Consider the following 21,535-nt stretch of genomic DNA (forward strand, 5'->3'; position numbering starts at 1 on the left):
GTATGGAGTTCAATATTAAAATGCAAATGAATCTTAATCACAGTAACAACAGCAGTATGAGAAAGGACAGGGAGATATCAGCTGTTCAGAATCTATTGAATTCCCTTTTGTTTGCCCTCCTGAATACTAAATGAGAATTAGAATTTATTTCTATCTGCAAATAACATGTCATACAGCCTCCACAGCGTGGTAACAAATTATGTGAGAGCGTTGACAGATTTTGTAAATTAGGAGATCTATCTACATTCTGCTATTAAGTTAATATACTAAGTAATATAAACATTTCATATGTTCTTGTCATAAGATGACACAATTTCTTTTATTTAGTACTTCATAGCTTTCCTGCTTTGCAACACAGTCCGTCCAGGTATCATAAGAGAAGAAGACAGAACAGTTCTGACAACTTAGGAAATTACCCATTCCATGCAACAGAAGTCTCACATAAGCAAGGATATCTTTATATTGTATCTCTGGATTTCTTTGTGGATACGATGATTCCTGAAAATAACATACTTCAGTTTGTGTATCATATGACTGAATGTGTATACTTACCAAAATACTGCAAGAATTTGGTAAAGAGATTGAATGCAGGAAACTAGTCATCTTCCTGCCTCTAGCACTGAAACTGCCAATGACACTTGAATTGAACAGCTGCTCCAAGTAGGACCGAAGAACCTTCATATCAAAGTAATTATCAATGCGTCCTCCATAAATTGCATTTTCAAACAAGCCATGCACAAATTCCCACTGAAAATCTTTGGAACCTATAAATATCTCAGTATTAGTTTTCTGTCAATTACCACTGCATTACAATCATTTATTCTAGTCACCACAGTTCTTAAGTGAAAAGAAAAATTACAAAACCATGTAATAATTCATTTCTAATCATTTCTCGCAGTCCCATTTGATACATAAAATAAACTGATTGATTGAACCAAAATCAGACCATGCACTGAACACTTAACTTTACTGGAAATGTCAACTTTCAAACAAAAAAAGGTTCAGGATAGGTACTTTGTAAATAATTATAAACCACTCCACACAGTACTTAAAACTAAGCATGACTAGCTGGTTTCCTGGTCAAGTTGCTTTTCAAATTACATTTTTCTGGCTTAGCAATATTCTCTAATTTCAAATAACTCATTTTACCACCTTGCTATAACAGTTAACCTAAATAACTACACTGATACATTGTAGATTTCTAGTGCAAGTAAAAGTTTGATCGAAAGTACTTCTTAAAAGTCCCTTGAAAAAAAGGAAGCAGCAATTATTTTAAGCAGGTTTTGGTTTCTGTCTGTTTTGTAGTAACTGGCATACTACAAGTACTTGACCATTCCCTCATAACAAAAGAGATCTTCACAGCAATAGGTATAATTATGTTAATGATTTTCACTGACAGTTAATGACTCAAGCTCTTTGTATCACTGTATGTTTCAAGTCTATCTAACCAAGGTCCAGTTCCAGAAGTGTTAAATCTCATTTAAGTCAAAGATCGTGAGCTGTTTCTAAACATCAGTTCCTAACTTTACTTTGAAATTATATTAAATGCAAATAGTTAAAACAATATTTCTTCCATCAAGCATGATTAAGAAAGTACTAAGCTACTTAACAGAACAATGAAGCATGTTACATCTTAACCATGCCCAGAGGGGCAGTGGATGCCTCCTCCTCTGAGACATTCAAGCTCAGGCTGGATGGGGCTCTGAGCAACCTGATCTAGCTGTAGGTTCACTGCAGGGGACTCGGACTAGATGACTTTTTAAAGTCCCTTCCAACTTAAACAATTCTATAATGCTAGGAATTTCACTTCAAAAGAGCACACGCTCCATTCATTCATTCAGTAAATGGAAGAGTTCATACTGGGAAGGGATGGAGACAGATAACTTAAGCTTCCAGGCATTCCTGTATTTCTCACATTTCCTCAGAACTTGGGAAGTAAAGCAGAATAGTTTTGGCTGTCATGTGTTCATATTTGTGAAAGCGGTCCACAACTGTTCCAATGAAGATTTAAATGTAAAATTTAAATAAGTTTGAAGTATACTTTAAGCAGAAGGACCCCACTACAAACAAACATGCAAAGTAACTGATTTATAAAAATTATTGTGCAACTTTTTAATATGATAAAAAATTCTAAATGAGAAACCTTAACAAGGGTTAGGCTACAGAGGTGAAAGAACTTTCCTAAAGAACTGACTTACCCTCAAAGAGTCTATCAATAATGTCAAAACCAGCACGGAGATCAGATAAAGAAAATTCATAAAACTTGGTCCAACCCTGCCGTTTTAAAAGAAATGCCAAGAATTCAATTAGTTACAAAATTTTAATAAATATTTCTGATTATCCAAATACAGCTGACTTTGTACTATTATCATCTTACTCCTTATTTCACATCATTTCTGTCAGAAAAAAAAATATATAATGAGAAAAACAATTACTGCTACTATTTCAGTAAGAATGCTGATCAAAACATGCATATTTTGATCACTGTCAGTTCATATTTCCATTCTGTTCTTGGTGGCATTACTCTTTACACAGCATGAATGTGTACTGTGTAGGTCTCACAAAAGCCTTTCAATGTAAATAGATAAGTACAAATAAACATTGCTATATGATAAAGGAAATACAGATCTCAGTCTCCCAGTGCTGTATCTACTTATGGTTGTGCCTTTGCATATAGATATAATCTTAATAACAGGTACATGTGAGATGAGTATGTCTTCAGGTTAAGACTGCAGCTGCTCCACAGATCACAATCAAAGTATCAGTCAGTCATCTTGAAGGTCATAAACCAGCGAGATGCTGCAGTCTCTGAACAGTTTTAATATGCCTGTTTAGATGGATCTGTATATAGACTGAAGTGTTTATTGGCTGGGATTAATTGCAGTCCAGCAATGTCAGGATCATAAACTCACCACTAAATCTATATGAGACAGAGTTACAGAAGAATTAAGCACTAACCCTGTCCGGTGCCTATTGGAAAGTTATTGGCAAACTAACACTAACTTGAACAAAGGCAAATGAGAGATCATATATTGAATCAGTACTTCAATGATTTTCAACTATTCTGCTTCTTGAACAGCATATTCAAAGTTTGCTCCAGCCAGAGGCAGACAACTCGATAATTCATAAAGTCTAAACTAACAAAAGAAGTCTTAAATACTCCAGGCTCTGTCAGAACAAATCTTTTGGATGACAGGTTAATTTCATCACAAGTCTAATTAAAATAAACTAGACATAGAATAGTTTGTTGGGTTTATTTTCTTCTCTTTTTTCCTGTTTAGCTTAAGTGCCCATGGCCAGAAAAAAAACATCTTCTTTAAACTAAAACTTATCTAAGGAAAAAACACGTTACAGTCTCCAAAAGCCATTATAATCCTCTCAAGAAACAAGTAAATTCCCTTGTTCTTCCTCCTCTCTGAATAGGTCTGCTGTGCAGAAAGAATAGTAAATACTGCATCCTCCTTTACACTGAAGTGCTTCTTTATGACTTCCACACTGTCCCAAATATTTTCTTTTTCTATCCTAAATAAAAAGGAATCATAGCATGCTCTCCATGGGACCTCATTAGCACACAAATCACACAGTATTTTCACACAGACATTGGCAATTTTCAGAGGGACAAGAATTTAGGCTACCAAGATTTTATTTTTAAATTAATTCAAAGAAAATTATAAAGGTAGACACCAGAAGTATCCAAGTTTTTCTCATCTCTGAACATGACCCACCATATATCTGATGAAAAACAGTTCTAAGTATAAAAGCTAAAAATAAATGGGGACAAATTTTTAAAAGATAGCAAAAAAAAATTACCTGAGGAATGTAATTTCTTCTTTCTTGGCATACAGCATGAAACCAAGCTAAACAGAAGAGAGAATGGGCTCGAGACAAATTTCCCTTTTTATTGATTTGTTCAGGTGTCCAAGATTCATAGGTTCGCAAGAGGTTCTTTTTGAGGCCTGGAGGTGCCTGCATAGGAAAAAAATCGTCACCACTTCACTGAAAACAACTGATAACTTTTATGTTCTATTTTCTTAAGTTCCAATTCATCATATAATTAAGTTATAATCTATAAGTAGTACTTAATCAAGCAATATTTAACATGAAAAAAAACCTGCCTAACAAAATTATAATCAGAACCAATTGTTAGGAGGACCAAACTAAAGGAAAACAACTTAGTGAAATAAATACTAATTGATCAACTAAATAAATATAATTTTTTTTTTCCATGTGCAGGAGCCTTTCTTCTGTTTTTACAAGCTCAATTACCAATTACCATTTCTGTGATCAGAGCCATCTGGCCTTATGCCACGGCGGCGTTCTGTTAGCTAGGGTCGGGCAGATATTTGTGATAAAACATCAGTCCCCTGACTTATTAAGCAGTATTTACAACCAGTATAAACAGCAATAAGTAACCTGTATACAATAATAAAGATTACAATATTTAAAAGTAAAAACAACTGATTAGATATCCAGATATTTTACAATACAAATGTCACAATAAAATTTTAAAGATATTTAAATCATATTTTCATATTTACAAGATTTTTTAAAAATAATGTTTGTTAATAGGATTACTGAAAATAAAATGAGGTTTGTAAAAGTCTCAAAATAGTTGCATATATTACTGCAAAAAGTTGCAAAACACTGTAATCAATGATTTTCTTTTAAACAATAATCTACATCTTGATCAGTGACAGTTATGGGACACAGCACAAACATAAAAAAGTCAAATATAATCAGCCAGTTTATTAGCTATCATTGACCTTTCATGATAAATAAGTATCTGCTATAAATGAAAACGTAACAGGAATTTGGAACATTGCATCATTTCAAAGTTCCATATATTCTGAAGATAATGGGACTAATAATTACAAGAAGCTAGGTGAATAGAAACCCCAGAGTCTCACCATCCTGTAGTTCCTGTAGTATTGACAGCCTCAATATAAGCAAGAAGCTACCCGAAAAGTTCAGAAATACCTGCAGTAACAATTTTGTCTTCCTGAAAGTCAGCAACAAGTCAGCAAGTGGTCAAAGCATCTCAGTCTAGCTGAAGGTAAAATCTCCATAGTCAACAACCAGTGAAGAGTCAGTAGTACCCCTATCATCCACTAATGATTAGATCACTTTCCAAAAATCTGAGGGAGCATGGTCCCAGTTATTGCTTAGGTTTAGCCATCTTGAAAGCAAAACTCTCACTTTTTTGTAAACGTCTTTAACTATATTTTCTACTGTATAGGACGACAGCCATTTCTGCTGAAAGATTTCAACATATCTAATGTTATGGGGTCAAAAAGAAAAATAAAGAAGAGTCTGACACTGCTCTGCAGAGGAAGACTTTCATCAGGATAGAGGAAATTCATTGGTTCCCGGTCTCAGGATCCATGTAGGACTTTATTTTTGTGGAACACTGATTAAATACATAAAAGAATTTGGATCAGAAATCAGAAGAAGTACTCCCCTGGGATAAATTCATTTTCTGTTCAGACTTTCAACTGGAAAAAAAAATCTTGAAAGAAATCTTACAAACCTTCCCTTTAAAGCACAGCTGATGCAAGTTTCTGCATACACATCACAAACAGTTGTTAAAAATATCTTCAGGTAATTTCTTGCATTTATAGTTTTACATGTGACTAATTGTAAATCGAAATCAGTTATTTAAATAGTCTACATTATCCACTTTAGTAAACTATATATTTAGATAGACTAAGTGTCAAAATTTATTATTCTAAAACCTTCAGTAAAAGCTTTCTAAACAGATCTTACTTCATAAGTTATTTTCAGACTTGATTGAAGCAAAATTGGAGTAAATTTTGGATGAACTTCAGTAGTAAGCCAAAGGCGAAAGTTTGGTTGAGGCTGTAGCGTATTCAGTTCCTGCGAAAGAGACGTTATATATTGAGGTAGGTTTTGTGCTTTGTTTTTCATTTAGTACATGGAACAGTATTTACAAAATGATATCCTGAATTAAAAATTATGCTAGCCTAAAAATTTTTAGTTGTTTTTTCCAAGTAAGGTTATTCAAAGTACATGTTGTTTCTGTACTTTCTATATGCCTGCTATGCTCAACTTCATCCTGGTAGCGTCAAAATATTTACAACTCTCTCCCATATTCTAAACTCGAAGCATAACAATATACAGCAGCTCTTTATTTCTCTTAAGTAAAGAACACCAAAAGCCTAGAGCTCAAAAGGAGAAGGCTTGGACCATGAGCTGTAGATCAACAACAGATGTCCACGAATTTCCACACCTGTGCAGGTATATTAATTTTTGGTTTCTTTTTTGTTGTTTTTTTTTAATTTTTTTTTTTTTGTATATGGTTGTTATATGCAGCCTTCTTGTATCATGATTCACAGAAAACTCTGAATAAAAATAAAAATAAGAATAAAAATAGTTTTAAGAAAATAAATATTGTTAAAATGCTATTTCAAATACAAAGATTTCACAAAACATTATGTAAGTACTGATGTATCAAAGCATGCATTTTCACAAGAAAAAAACTCAGCTGTTTTGTACATGAGCTTTGAGAGATCCATAGCTCAATAAATTCTAGCAGATTTTCTAAAAATCCATTCATTTTGATAATTTCTAAGACTTAATCATAAGAAAAAGAAACTTCTGGTACATATCCACATGCACTTACAAGATTTGATGTTTTGTAATTAGTTGGAGGCTTACAAACACTTCCTTACAGTTCACTACCACATACAGGCTAGATGACATCTATCAGTATTATCTTGCTTTGCCTTTCTACTTTTTAAAAACAGATTACAGGAATCTTAATGGTATATCTATGCCATACGGTCCTTATTTGACAGAAATAGACTCCAAGCTTATGTGCATGGAGTACACTTCATGAACTACTGTAAGAAACAGGATAGATAAGGCATTAGTAACTGTTGATAAGAATCTCTTCTCTTTTTCCAAGTTAGCTTGTTTTATGAATTTCATGGTGACATACAAGTTAAGTTGTCTTGATCTAGCTAGCAAGTCAATTATTTCAGATACAGTAAGCATGCTTCTTTAAAAAAACAGTCATTCTAATTTCAAATTAGCATGAACCTTTTAGTGACTGAAACAAACACAAGCTATCCTTAAAAATAACAAGAACTAACAACACAGCTGTAAAACTAAAAAATAAATATTATAAACTTTTATTTTAAAATGTTATACGAAGAAAAAGCGTTCATGTACTGATAGGTCAGCAAACATGGACAGAATCCCATCAGGTATGAGAAATTCTAAAAGGAGCTCAGAGTTCACTCACTGCAGCAGAAACACTCTACACTGTATGAAAATCAAAGCAATCGCACAAAGGAAGAAGTTGCTTAGATCTGGAACTTTTCACCTTATTCATGCATCAGAAACCTGCTAAGGTTTATTTTTCAGTTGATGTAATTTTAAAATTGCCATGTAAATGCATGTTGTTTCAGAACTGCCTAATAAATTTCCAACACACAGACAGCGTTGGACTAATTACCCTCACCTTTTCCAATACAGGAAGCCAAGGTACGACAAGATGCAGATTCTTTAAACACAGCCATTCTCCATTGCGTGCACATTCTTTCAAAGTCTGAATAGCTAGGTCAGCTTGACCTTGGCCCATTGCAATCTGAAATGAAAAATAACTCGTTGTATCAGGAATTTATCGTGCCTCATTTAAACACAAAATTGGAAAAATTGATGAAAATACAGTTTTTTCTTTGCAACATATGTAATCTGAACTTCTTAAGAAATAATATCCACAGTCTTTTTATAGAAAAAAAGCATACAACACTTAGTGACAATGATGGTATTCCCTGGGAACTCAGAAGTAATTTAAACATTAGTGAATTAACTATATTACTGTAGAACTGCTGATACAATAAAAATAAAAAGATAAAAGGGAACAAAATTTCTCTTAAGCTAGGAGTGCTTCCTTTGAAGAGAAACTATCAATTTCATATTGATAGAGTGAAAAACTAAGGTTTTTATTTTTCCAGGTGGGTGATACGAATAACTTAATAAGAAGTCTCTTCTCCACTTTTAATGGTATCATACTACTTCCAAAATAAATTTGGAAATCAAATGGAAAGACAGAGACAAAACCGAATGTCCAGTGAAATAAGTGAAAACTGGAAATAACGGAAGGACTCTTAATGGCACAACCAACAAGTGAATGGACTAACCATCCATTCACCTAAGTTATCCCCCAGAATCTAAGTGGAAACTGTACATAAAAATCCTGTACCAAATAGGCTAAAAAGAAAGTGGTTGCAAGGGCTGTAAGTCCTGAATTGGCAATGCAACTATAACAAAATTGAACCATTACGATTAACACAACTTCACCAAATATCTCTCAGTAGGAAATACATTATGTTCTCTTATGCTAAAACTCCACTGAATCGAAGAAGTTTGGGGTCTTATATGGTACAGCAGTGCATACTCCAGTAAAAGAACAATTGCAAGGACTATTTAAAGACAACATTTAACTTGGTATTTTCTCCTTCTATAACAAGTGATTAGCTAGGTAACTCCCCTCCCACAAATATTTCAAATGACAGAAGGAAAAAACATTTTAATTAAAAGGTATAAAGTGTTATAGCAGTGTGTATTAAGAATATTAGGAAATCACTTGGTATGGTAAAGTAATTCAATCTGGAACGTATCTTGGAAAATCCAACCTGCTGTTCAAAGCAGGGACAGTTATAAATGGTAAGATCAGGAGCAGAGGGCTTTGTCCAGTGGACTCTAGGAAACCTCCAAGGGTTGCACCAAGCAATTTGTTTGACTGCCCTCGTAGTGAAAAAGTTTATCCTTACATCCAGTCAGAACCTATGTCATTACAATTTACATTCATTGCTTCTTGTCCTCCCACCATGCTTTATTGCAGAGTGTGGGCCTTTTTTCTCAGTGTCCTCCTTGTAGGTATTGGAAGGCTGTTATTAAGTCACCTAAAGATTTCTCTGCTGCCAGGGCACAGGTTGGTTTGTGTCCAGCTTCCTGTCTGCAAAAACCCTCCATATGTTTTTTGCAGAGCTGCTCCCCAGCCAGTCAGTCCACTGCCTTCAGCACTACAAGGGGTTCTTACTACCCAGGGGCAGGACTTTGTTCTTCCTTCTTGCTGAGTTTTGTAAGGTTTCTTTCAATCAAGGAAAGCTAAGGAGACTTGTGAGCCCACTGCTCTGTGGGACAGGGCACCTAGTGACAAGGCACACGGAAAAGGCTGAGGTACTCAGTGTCTTTTTAGCCCAAGCTTTTACTGGCAAGGCCCGTTCTCAGGCCTTTTGGGTTTCCCAGGCCTACTAGCAGGAGTGAAGAAGCATTATCCATGTAGAGACAGATTCAGGAATCACACAGCACATTTAGAAATATTTAAGTCCAGGACAAGATACATAGAACGCACCAAAGTGCTTGGGGGAGGGGCAGCTAATGTCATTGCATGGCTACCTGCAATCATCTTCTAAAGGTAACGCTGATTTGGGGTGTTTCCTGATAAAAAGGCAAATGTCACTTCTATATTCAAAAAGGTTAAGGAGGAGGAAGATCTAGGTAATTACAGGCCAGTCAGCATCAACTTAGTGCCCAGAAAGATTCCTGTGTAAGTCCTCTTAGAAGCCATTTCCTGCATGGTTGACATTAAACATTTTTTTAAACAAACATGAAATATAAGAGTTTGGTTCAGGAACTCCCATCAACAACTGATTAGTTAATATTAACTTGTAAAATTCCTCAAAATACCAAAATATTCACAAACACTAAACATTTTATTTATATTTTCTGTTGAAGAAAGAAATGCTTATGTTCTACAACTACAGGAAATTATGAAGTCTAGTTTACAGTGGGTTTTGTTTCAAATTTTGATTATTCCATACTAAAAGCAATAATACTAACAACTGTCGGTTGTCAGTTTTTACTACTGTACTGTAGTAAAAAAATATGTAGAATTGCACATTGCAAATTGTGGGTTTTAATAATTATGCATGTCTAAGGCTGACCTGGTGGTAGCATTCAGTATCTCTTTCCACACTGGCAAGTTCTTGCAATTCTTGCGAAGGATCAGCACCAGGAGAAATAATTATCAATATGGGCTCAGTTTCCAGAGTCTCTTTATACAGACGTTTCAGATTCAGAGGTGATGGAGATAATTCTTTTATTCCTATAATTAGAAACATTATGGAAATAAAGTGACTACACAGAATGGAGTGCTCTTCAGAAGATTTTTCCTACTATTCAGATAAAATCAAGCAGCAAACTGCTGGAACAAAGTAAGATTTCCTCAGAGTACAAGGACTGATACTGTTTTTGCTTTTGTTTTAATTTGGTCTACAATTCATATAAAAAGTCATTTTTCGTATACAAATCAGCACAATAAATGGATAATGAAAATTTTAATTGCAGTATGACACTTAAGTATACATTATTATAGATCCTGACATACCACAAGTCAGCAGATCAAAAATTTGATCAAAAACTTCTGTTAATAACATATTACTTAAGTATAGTTAAATTGTTATATATAGGCATACATACACAAATAATACAAATATCAAGATCTGAGTTAGGAAAACATAAAACCTAAAATCTTCAAAATACAAGCACACCTACAAGCTTTAAATTGAGGAATTGCATAACTTGCAAGCAATACAAATAAATAAATAAATAAACCTTTGAAAAATGTCCAACAGTTTAGAAATTCTGATGCATTTTCAGAAAACAGTGTTTCAGTACAGATTTGTGATGTTTTTATATCTTTTCTTGACATTTATTATTTGTCATTGCTGAAAACAGCAAGGTGCTAGACAAACATCTCTTCTTCACTTGTTCAGTCGTCCTTATGTTCCTATTCTTAAGACTGCTTAGCTTCTACTGACAGATGTGTAAAACAGAGCACAGTCAAAATAAACCAGAGTCTGATGGCAATGCTGTTACTCTTCAGCAGTGCAAACAGATGCACCCAGGTCCCCAGAAGCTACACTGATTGGCTTCAATATTTTACACAATTTTATATTAACTGGAGACTACAGCTTGGCCTTGCATTAACTGAGAAATAGAATAAAAAGCTATGATTGGGCAATAGGTTGGAACATGTTCACGTGCAATTTCAGTTATTGCAATAACACATTTAATGATGATAATTATGCTAAATTAAAAGAAGTGCCATTCTAAACGAGTAACTGCTTAGCCAAATATGTTATAGCATCCATGAGATGCATCACTTAAGAACGTGAATACAGTGTAAGTATTATTTTAAACAGTTTGGGTTTTAGAAAGTTGAGCATAGTTTTTTGAAAAAGCACAGTGTTCAAGAATCCCTTAAAAGAATATGCCAGAATTTTAAAATCACTATGCTTCATAAACCAATAAAAACACTCTGTAACAACACTTTACAAAAACAAAATCAGAAAATCCATTTACAACATAATTTTAAATACTAAAACTTAGGACTTCCATATGAACCACATAGTAAAAAAAGATTTGACATTTTAAAAAGATTTAATTATTTAATTGTGTGGAAGCACTCTAGTGAAAAATGAACTTACCTAGGGCTTTACATGCAAAAAGAGCCATAGCACTCTGCAGCCTGTCTGGTCTAAGAGCCTGGACCACAAGTACCTTAAAATAAAATATATTCAGGGTAAATCAATTTATGAAAGTATGATGTAAAAACTGACAAAGCAGAACTCTTCAAAGCAAACACTGTTTTTTAAATGTTTTTACTTTCTCTAAATATATACAGCTATCTGATCATTCCCTACCAAGATAACCTAATTTAATAATTCTTTTTTTAAGTACTTTTTCCATTGAATAGAATTGGGAGGATAGTTCAACATCTCATGTCTATTACTAAGGTGGAACATTTCCTACCATTTTTCAGAGTAAACAACCGTTTCATGTGGGTAGCCAGAAAGACAGAAAGTAAACTTAGCTTTATTCTGCTATGCCAATATATAATTTTATACATATATTTAGGCAACCTGTTTTAGCAGGGGAGTCAGACTAGATGATCTCCAGACATCCCTTCCAACCTCTGCAATTCTGTGATTCTGTGAAAAACTCCTAATATTTCCTGTGCAAGGAACTAGATATGTAATATGCTGATTATCACAAATTTGTTTTCCTATAAGTATTTTTTTATGGCAATACATTGCACACATAAGAATAATGGGTTGGCATCTAATCAAATCAAACATGTGACTCAGAAACACCCTTTTGCATTATGGTTCTTTCTAAATTCTGTGAACAGTATTTTAGAAATTTTCTAACTAGCCAGAGAACCCCTAATAGCTACCGACATGAAATTGCATTGCCTTAGACATAATTCCCTTTCTTATATCCAAAAGGCCTTCAGTTTACAAGGAGTTTCTTTCTTCAAGTGAGAAATGACAGCATCTTTTGAGAGTAAGTAATGACAGCCATCCTTCCATAAACAAAAGAGGAATAACATTTTTCTCTTCCTGGGAAGAAGAATCCCACCAGTGAGGACGAAACCTGCCTCTCTAACATTATTGGTGAGTTCTTTAATCAGGCTTTCAGGAAGAGTAGCATTTCACAGCTACTTTTCTAAAAAGCAGTGGCTGCTACAGCACTTTCTGTGTTTTCAGTCAGGTGCATTTGCATTTCATGATGATCTAAATTAATATGCTCGGCAAGCTGAGAAATTCTGCAGTAACAAAGCAAGCATGAAAGAATTTTGATACCTATTCATAAAATTTATTCTATGAATATTAATAAAGAACCTGTTACCTTGCTGTTCTCAGCTGCAGCCAATACACTAACACAAGAAAGACTCAGATAAGAGAGAACTATATACACGTTATAGAAAAAAAATCCATAAAAAATTAGCTGAGCTATAAGACAAAGACAAAATAGATATTGTCCCTCCTTATAATTCAACCAGGTTCTCAGCCTAAATTCTTAAGATGTAAAACTTACTTGCAATGCTGAAATCACAATTAATTTTAAATAATTTAATACAGAATGTTACCTGCTGAAATAAAGAAATTCTTTTTACAATGGTAGATGGGAAGTCTTGCTCACACACAGAGCTCTGAGAAAAAGTGCACCACAGACCTTCATCCTCAAAACCAAGAGTCTGATAGAGACATGGGAGAGAAGTCTACAAAACAAATAATGCATATTTAACAATAAAGAAGAATAATCATTTGGACGTTGTATATTTTCAGTGATTTGTAAGTATCACTATGACTCTAAACCTGTAAAATACTTTTGCATTTCATAAAACTCCCTCCAATTTTCATCTTGAAGTTCAAGAATAAAAGGTTTGAATGTAAAACTTGTTTATCTACTTCCTGCCAATGCTGAGTCTGTATTTACAATAGTTTTGTCTGTAAACTTCAAGGCTCCTTGTTTTTAAACTTTGGGCTTAACTCAATGTTATTCTTTTCCTTAAACCACAATCAGATTCTGTCAGTATACACTATTGACTGATGCTGTCACACACTTTTTTTGTTAAGGCCTAACAATCACGTTTGCCACACCATTGTTGCAGTTGCTCCTGATCCCCAACAAAGAGAAACTAAAAATAACCAACTGTCAATTCAGCAACAACAAAAATCCTTGCCAGAGGTTTTCCTTCTTGCTGCTGAGCTGCATGGAGGAGGACAAGAATCTAAGCTAGAATTTCGAGGACCAATATTTTCATTTAGTTGTTCTTAAATCAAAAGACTTCAATTATGACTGTGGCATGATTAATCAATGCAATTAAGTGTTGTGCTGTTTTAATATGTTTTAAAATTACTTGATTTGAGCAATTAAAATCACTGAAATATTTCTGTTTGCATGAAAATCTGTTTAGTAGAAAACTAGCTTCCCAATTAAAGGCCTATTTTAATACAATATAAAGTGGTTTCTGAAAAGCCACAACATAAGGGAAACCTGGAACTTAGTATTCTTAGCATTTTTTCTTCTGTAAAATTTTCTATTTATACAAACTGTAATTGTTTGGGTTGGCTTAAAATATACTAATCTAGGATGATACATTCATAACTTTGAATTTGGTTTCAAATGGGTCCATAATAGACCACAGTTTCTGGAACATATAATAAACATTTTACAATAACAAAATGCTTTCTCTTGATAAGTACTTGAGTTCAAATTACAATCACTATTAAGTTCAGTGTAAACTGCCATGTGATATATACCTTCAAAGATGCCACTGCACAGGCTCGCTCCTGTTCTATCCAAGAAGGAATCTGGTCATGAACACTTCTTTTTGAATCCTTATTGAAACAAATTAAATTTGACATATAAGTTACACTAATTTTTTTGAAACACCATATTCAGTAGCAAGACAGCAAAACCAAAATTTTTAATAAAAAGCATTCATAATAGGAATGTGTGGCCTTTTGCTAAATTCATAAATGGTATAACAAAACAAAAACCACCAATAACTTGAGCTACAATGTCCACAGCAACTTTGCTTAACTACTTGAGCCTAAAATATTTCATCATTCAGTTTACATGTATGTCACCCCACAACTTTAAGGATTTTTCTTATATAATAAGAACAAGTGACCCAAATGAATGACCGTTTTCATACACTCTCTGAGCAACTGACTTCAAAAAATAACTCCTTTTCATTTATTCACAGTCATGAAGAGGACAGCTTTTTAAACGAAGGGCAGTTCAAGGGTTATTTACCAAGCAAAATATCATTCTAGACACCTCTGCACTAGCAAACTTTGGCCAAAGCTTTATGTTTCTGCTTCTTAGTTGGAGGGATGGAGAAAATTCTAAGGATAAACAACAATACTGCCTGAAGTCCAGAGGAATCCCTCTCATAAAGAAGCTCTGTATTCACAAAAGGGCAATACAACCATATGAATCAATACTGTACCCCTGCTCCCACAGATCTCCAAAAGAGAACAGCAGAACAAGAAAAGATGTATAAAGGTGGAAAAGGATGATGAAAGCTAAGGAACAATTAATGCAGTCTCTTCAATTAGAAAAAACTGACAGCTAATGGATCATAAAAATAATCTAGAAGTTATGAAAGAGACAGGGAGGATGAGTATCTTTTTAAAGACAAATTTAGGAACCAGTAAAATGAAATTAGCAGCAACAGACTAAAACAAACAAAAAAGCACTAAAGGAGATAGCTCTTAAATTAATGCGTACACAGAACTCCTTGCTGCAGAACTCTGCGAATGCTACTGCCTTATACAGACTCAAAAGTGATGAGATAAATAAGTGGAAGAGAACACCAACAGATATTAAATATAACACAATCCCCTGGAGTGTATCCCCTGGGAATATTTTGATGGAGCATCATCGTGTATTTCACTTCACATTCCTTAATACGAGTTTCTGCCTATTTGTGGGAGACAGAATATTGATACGTGGACATGTCTGAATCATAGAATGGCTTGGGCTGGAAGGGACCTTGAAGACTATGCAATTTCAACCCCCTGCTGCGGGCTGGCTGCCATCCACCAGCTGAGGCTGCCCATGGCCCCATCCAACCTGGCCTTGAACACCTTCAGGGATGGGGCACCACAGCTTCTCTGGGCAGCTTGTGCCAGGGCCTCAAACACCTTCTCAGTGAAAAATTTCCCCCTGCCATCTAACTATTTAGTTTAAAAGTGCTCTCCCTTGTGCTATCACTACCTCACCATGTAAAAAAAAGTTGATTTATCTCTTCTTTATAAGCACCTTTAGAGTACTGCAAGGCCACAATGAGCTCTCCCCAAAGTCTTCTCTTCTCCAGGCTGAACAAGCCCAACTCCCTCAATCTGTCTTTGTAGAAGAGGTGCTCCAGCCCTCTGATCATTTTCGTGGTCCTCTTCTGGACCTGTTCCAAAAGCCCCACATCTTTCTCATGTTGAGTGCCCCAGGCCTGGACACAGTACTCCAGATGGGGTCTCACAAGGGCAGAGTAGAGTGGGACAATCACCTTTGCCCTGCTGGCAAAAAACTGTGTGTTGTGTGTTTGGTGAGGTAGAGGGAGGAATTATGTTAAATCCCATTCTACAGTCAGATCTCACATAGCTTGAGAATGATCTACAGTAACAAAATACTTGGCAGTCACAACATCCACTGACATCTACTGAATTATATAAACTGTGAGTTAAAGAGTGACTTCTATGTCCATACTGAAACGAAAAGCAGTGCAGTCATCTAAGAGATAAAGACTGGAAATTTAAAGATGTTCTAACTGACCTGCTGTGTAAGAAAATTGGAGTAATCCAACATACTTTTGACAGTTCTGCCAGAATACAGGTGAGCACACTGTGTCATGGATATTCTAAAACTAAGGTGAGACACTAGCCATTGTCTTGTACCAGTGGATGTATGAAGTACCCTGACAGATGTCTAAACAAGATTAAAGGTTAAAAGTAATTGAGAATAATGAAAATTGCAGACAAATCTAATGGAAATAAGCTATGCTGACCCTCAATGAAAGAAAAGAGATTGGAAGCAGAAGAGGCTGTTTTGTAAACATCCCTTTCAAAACTTTTGTCAAAACATCTAAGAATAACTAAAATGGCTAAGAATAAGGCATGGTTCTCTTTTTCCCTCTACCTTTTTGTAGTGGAAGGTTATTTTGAAAGTACACACATTTACAAGAATTGAGGGACACTCAGTAAACTACAGCATGATCGGTAAGGCATGCAACAGATGTTTCTTAACCTAGGCTTTCTCCTAGGAAAACATGCAAGAATATTACCAGATGCAGAATTCAAAGGCTGCAGAAAAATGTACTTGAAATTTAGCAAAGTATAAAGACAATTCCATCAATACATAAAAAAACTACAACTTATGTATGATACTGTGGGGAAGAGATTAAGAAACACTTATTTTTAGTTACAGTAGAGAGGTTCAAACCGTTTTAAATAACTGTTCAAACTGTTTTAAATAACTTTAATAACTGTTAAATAAAATGAACTGTAACTGTGCTAACAGGAAAAAAAAAGAGAAAAAAGGCAAAAAGGTATGTGCAGAAAATGAGTTACCATTTTCAAAAAAGTTGTATAATATTCATGTGAAAATCTGTTGCTTTCATGTATTAAAACAAGATCAAATGTTCCTTATTTCAAAGTACACAAATTAAAGTAGCTTACTGATTTTCTTACGGTATCTCCAATCATCACACCTGTAAAAGTCTCCCATTCCTAGGAGGAATAAATGAACAACTCAGATAGGTCACCAGACATCTTTAAGAATAAAAATTAGTGTGTAGTACTACGTAGACAAAGCAGAAATTATTTAGAGGACAGACAAATTAAAGCCTAGATTCTGAAAGAATTATACGACATTTTTAAAACTCCACATAATATTAACAGTATTTACCTTTCACAGAATCCAAGTTAAGCGATTACGGCGCTTTACAAGAAAACAAACAAAAGGAAAAGCCGTATCGTTTTTGATTTGTTTTGTTTTGAACTCCCACAGCTTCCACCCGTATCATCCACATATAGACGAGCAGGAAGTAACACGGATGGTAAGGACACACATACTGCCTGACTGGGGATCAGAAGGCCCACAGAACAGAAAACTACCAGTTCACATTTCAATATTGCTTCATGTCATAGTGTTCAAACTATACAGTCATTAGTATAAGATGAATACTTAGTAAAACAGCTTGGTATTATGATCATTTTTGGTTGCATTAGGAAAGGGGTAATCTTGGTTGAATCTATATGTAATTAAATCCTTTAGACTTTGTACTTCTAGCCAGGAAGAGAGCTTTTAATCATTTTCAGATAGATTAGTTAAGAATTTTAAAAGAATACTAGAAATGATATAATCCAGTACTTGGAGATGGTAAAAATACATTAATAAATCTTCAGAATATTGAAAATTCACATCAGCAGCATCTATAAATCTCATAAACTTTATTTTTTGTTTTGCAGACAATAGTAACATTCCAAATAAAATCGATCAACTAAAACCACTGATATAAACCCTAGCATAGCTTTTTGCACCCATTAATCTTGTTGAGTCTTGAATAAACTCTCTCTTACAATTATAAATTATGATCCACTTCCATTAACAAAGAAAATATACAAGCAGAAAGAATACACAAAGCCTCCCTAGTTTTAAAATATGATACTGTATAATGTCTTTACTAAGAAAAGTAAAAATAGCGTAAGTGTAGATATGTAGAACTATCTGAGAAAAATCTACACACATCAGTGCAGAAAGACAGTGTCTTAACATTAGAATGCCCTATATCTTATTAAATGTTGTGCTACAAAATTTTTCACTACTAGGATAAATACTGAAGAATACAGAATTCTCCAGTAGCACAGTAAGCAACTTCTAATCTCACCCCATTAAAAGTTTTAAAAGAAACAGCATTTAAGAATAACCACTTTAGTTTCATTTTCCTCAATAAATATTTTGCACAAGCACTCTTTTTCTAGCAACTTAACAACAAAAAATTTCTCCCTTTCAGTCAAGAAAGAGGATTATTGATATTATTTGATACTTGGATACTTGAGTACACAGGAAAGTGTCTTGTATGTAACCTAGTTACATTAAGCTAGTAAAGAGCTCTAACATCTAGTGGAAATGTATGCTAAACAACAGCAGCCAACAAAGAAATCAATACTTACAAATGCTTAAGAAGCCCAGCCAGCCAGGCTCTAGTTTAGTTCAGAAAATTATTTGCAGATTACCACCTTCATGAGTTTATAAACTCAAGGATTAGAAAGATAAAATAGGTTTTATTCAGAACCTTAAAACAAGTAATGTAGACTAATCAGGAAAGTTCTATTAATGAAAAGGAACCAGGTTTACTAACAAAAAAGATAAATGAGTTATTTTTATCGGGAATATTCATTGCAGAAATGAATCCCATGGACAAAGAGATTTCATTTTGTCAACCCATACATCTCCAACAAAATTCCACTGCGTTCACAGCATCAAAAAATTTCAACCTTGTTCACTAAATTCACATCCTTTAAACAGCAAAGCTCTGTTACTTCCTTCAAATTTATTACCCAGTTTTCATCTTCTCTTTACTGGACACGCCTCCAACAAATTGACTTCTACTGAAATTTGATACTCCTCTGTCCTCTAGCTTCTATTTCAGAAAACCATGGGCATCCTTGCAGGCTCTTTATCACCATTCTGTAGGTATTTTGAATAATTAAATGGTGACTCACACTAATCAGCCTTCAGCATTAATCTAACACCCTAGGAGAGGAACATTCTAATATTGGGAAATGGGCTGCCCACAGAAATATGAATTAGCAGTACCTAAGCTCTGCTGCTGTTTTCATGGGAGTGGTAGTCTCTAAACAACAGTAACTTCCCCACAAATGAGGAATTTCATTAGGTCTCTTTCAGACTGCTATCAGACTGCTTTCAGACTGTTGTTTGAGTTTTTTCAAATGAATCCTAGCATGCTGTCCAAAATATAAAACATTCCAGGATGAAGTTTCATTCCTATGATTCACAGAATAATAGAACAGCTTGGGGGTGGAAGGGACCTCAAAAATCATCTAGTTCCAATTCCCCTACTGTGGGCAGGGTTGCCAACCACTAAATCAGGCACTAGATCAGGTTGACCAGGGCCCCATCCAACCTGGCCTTCAACAGCTCCAGGGACAAGGCATCTACAGCTTCTCTGGACAGTCTATTCCAGCACCTCACCACTCTCTCTGTCAAAAATTTCCCTAACATCTAACCTGAATCTCCACTCTTTCCGTTTAAAATTGTTCCCTCTTGTCCTATCACTACCTACCCATGTAAAAAAGCTGATTTCCTTCCTGTTTATAATGAGGTTTTTCAGAAGTCTTCTGAACAAGCCCTACTCCCTCAGCCTTTCTCATGGGAGAGGTGCTCTACCCCTCAGTTCATTTCTGTGGTGGTCCTCTGGACCTGCTCCAGCAGCTCCAGATCCTTCTTGTTGCTGGGGGTCCCCAGGCCTGGATGGAGAATTCCAGATGGGGCCTCAAGAGGACAGAGCAGTGGGGGACAATCATCTCCCTCACCCTGCTGGCCACTCCTCTCTTGATGCAGCCAGGATACAGTCGGCCTTCCAGGCTGCAAGTGTACACTGCTGACTTGCATTAAGGCTCTTGTACAACAGAAGATCCAGGTCCTTCATGGCAGGGCTGCTCTCAATGAGTTCTTCTCCTATTCTTTCTTTATACATATCTGGGATTCCCTATGACTGAGAGTGTTGTCCAAACACTCCTCAAACTCAGGCTTGCTGCTGTGACCATTGCCCTGGGGAACCCGTTCCAGTGGCAAATGAGAATATAATTGACCTCTAATCCACAGATATCTTAGACAGTAAGCAATGAATAATCACTGGATGAAACGCATAAAATGAAACATCGTTACTTCACTTTCCTGAAGACTCTTTGCCTTAAGTGCCTTCAACAGCAGGTTGCAGAATCAGACTTTTACTTTCTCCATAGGCATTTCACTCCTTTTCTGCATTTTTACAGCAAAGCAGGATGTGCAAGCAAGAGTAAGTCACGGAAGATGTGCATGCATTCCTGTATTTGTGAAGGAATATCTGTATATAACTGAAAGGATGCATAAACGTCTATCCATGTGATAGAAGGAGCACTGATACAGCACTCACAGAAAGCTGCAGTAACCCTCCATAAGCATCTTCTTCAGCCTCCTATTTAAAAGGGAACTCTTTTCCTACCTTTCTAAAGGTAATCATCACTTTGAACCTAATAAATTTAATGTTGACATACAATATGTTTTTAAAAGTAACTATAATAAAGAAATAGAAACACAGAAACCTGAAGTCCTATACATACTGACAAAAACCTTTCATCTATTGAATGTTTGGTAATGTTAATGTTTCATCTCATGTTAGGGAAATCACTTGCAGATTTTCTTCTCTAGCACTTACATTCTCTTGAAAGAGTTCAGGGTGCATTCCTCGTACAAAATGTAGAGCAAACATTAACTGATCAGCCTGAAATAAAAGCAAGAAAAAAAATTGCATTTACATGTTCATCAGAAGTCACCTTTATGCCTCAGTAGTCTTTAAAATCTCACGCAGATTGCTGATGTTATGACGACTCGTATTTGTTCTCTGAGTCCACTACCAGAACAGGATACTAAGGTAAATGGATCTTTAAGCTGCATAACTGTTACCCTTTCAACATCTTCCAACCTCCAGCCTGATCATCGAAGGTGAAAATCTTCCATACTATACATCTCCAATCTGTACTTAGGCTTTGAAATCTTTCATTTTTTCTGACATATAAAAATGGCTTGCCCTTCAGCATTCAAAAGATGTGATGATTCATTGGAAGGCTTCACAGTCATGATTTCAAGTAAAGACTTTAAATTATTATGAGTTCTCCATAAGATTCCATTTGAACTTAGATAAATCAAAATCCTTAGAAATACTGTTACTTCTGCATCCTCAGTGTGCTGTTGCTAGATTTTTTAGGGGTAAAATCTTCCAAGATCTCTCTATTCTCACTGATCAAACTTCAGACTTACAATATTTATACTACTGGTCAGATGGTCTATGCAGACTTATTATTTCTCTTTCAGCCTAGGACTATAACACAAAACACCTCCTGTTATGACTGCTCCATTTGAAAGTAAA

The 21,535-nt window shown here is 35.1% G+C and overlaps 1 protein-coding gene across 1 annotated transcript in view; it reads right to left on the reverse strand.

The window, feature by feature from the left end:
- DYNC2H1 (dynein cytoplasmic 2 heavy chain 1) overlaps positions 1–21,535 on the reverse strand; it is a 150,893-nt gene that overhangs the window by 51,621 nt on the left and 77,737 nt on the right. The window contains exons 71-81 of the mRNA XM_021380833.1: positions 20,825–20,890; positions 17,061–17,111; positions 14,142–14,219; positions 12,965–13,096; positions 11,520–11,592; positions 9,975–10,135; positions 7,484–7,609; positions 5,764–5,874; positions 3,811–3,966; positions 2,199–2,274; positions 553–764 (exon numbers count right to left, since the gene is read on the reverse strand). Of these exons, the coding sequence (XP_021236508.1) occupies positions 553–764; positions 2,199–2,274; positions 3,811–3,966; positions 5,764–5,874; positions 7,484–7,609; positions 9,975–10,135; positions 11,520–11,592; positions 12,965–13,096; positions 14,142–14,219; positions 17,061–17,111; positions 20,825–20,890 (1,242 nt within the window). The remainder of the gene's footprint in view (positions 1–552; positions 765–2,198; positions 2,275–3,810; positions 3,967–5,763; positions 5,875–7,483; positions 7,610–9,974; positions 10,136–11,519; positions 11,593–12,964; positions 13,097–14,141; positions 14,220–17,060; positions 17,112–20,824; positions 20,891–21,535) is intronic.

This window comes from Numida meleagris, chromosome 1 (assembly GCF_002078875.1).
Source record: "Numida meleagris isolate 19003 breed g44 Domestic line chromosome 1, NumMel1.0, whole genome shotgun sequence".
Lineage (NCBI taxonomy): Eukaryota > Metazoa > Chordata > Aves > Galliformes > Numididae > Numida > Numida meleagris.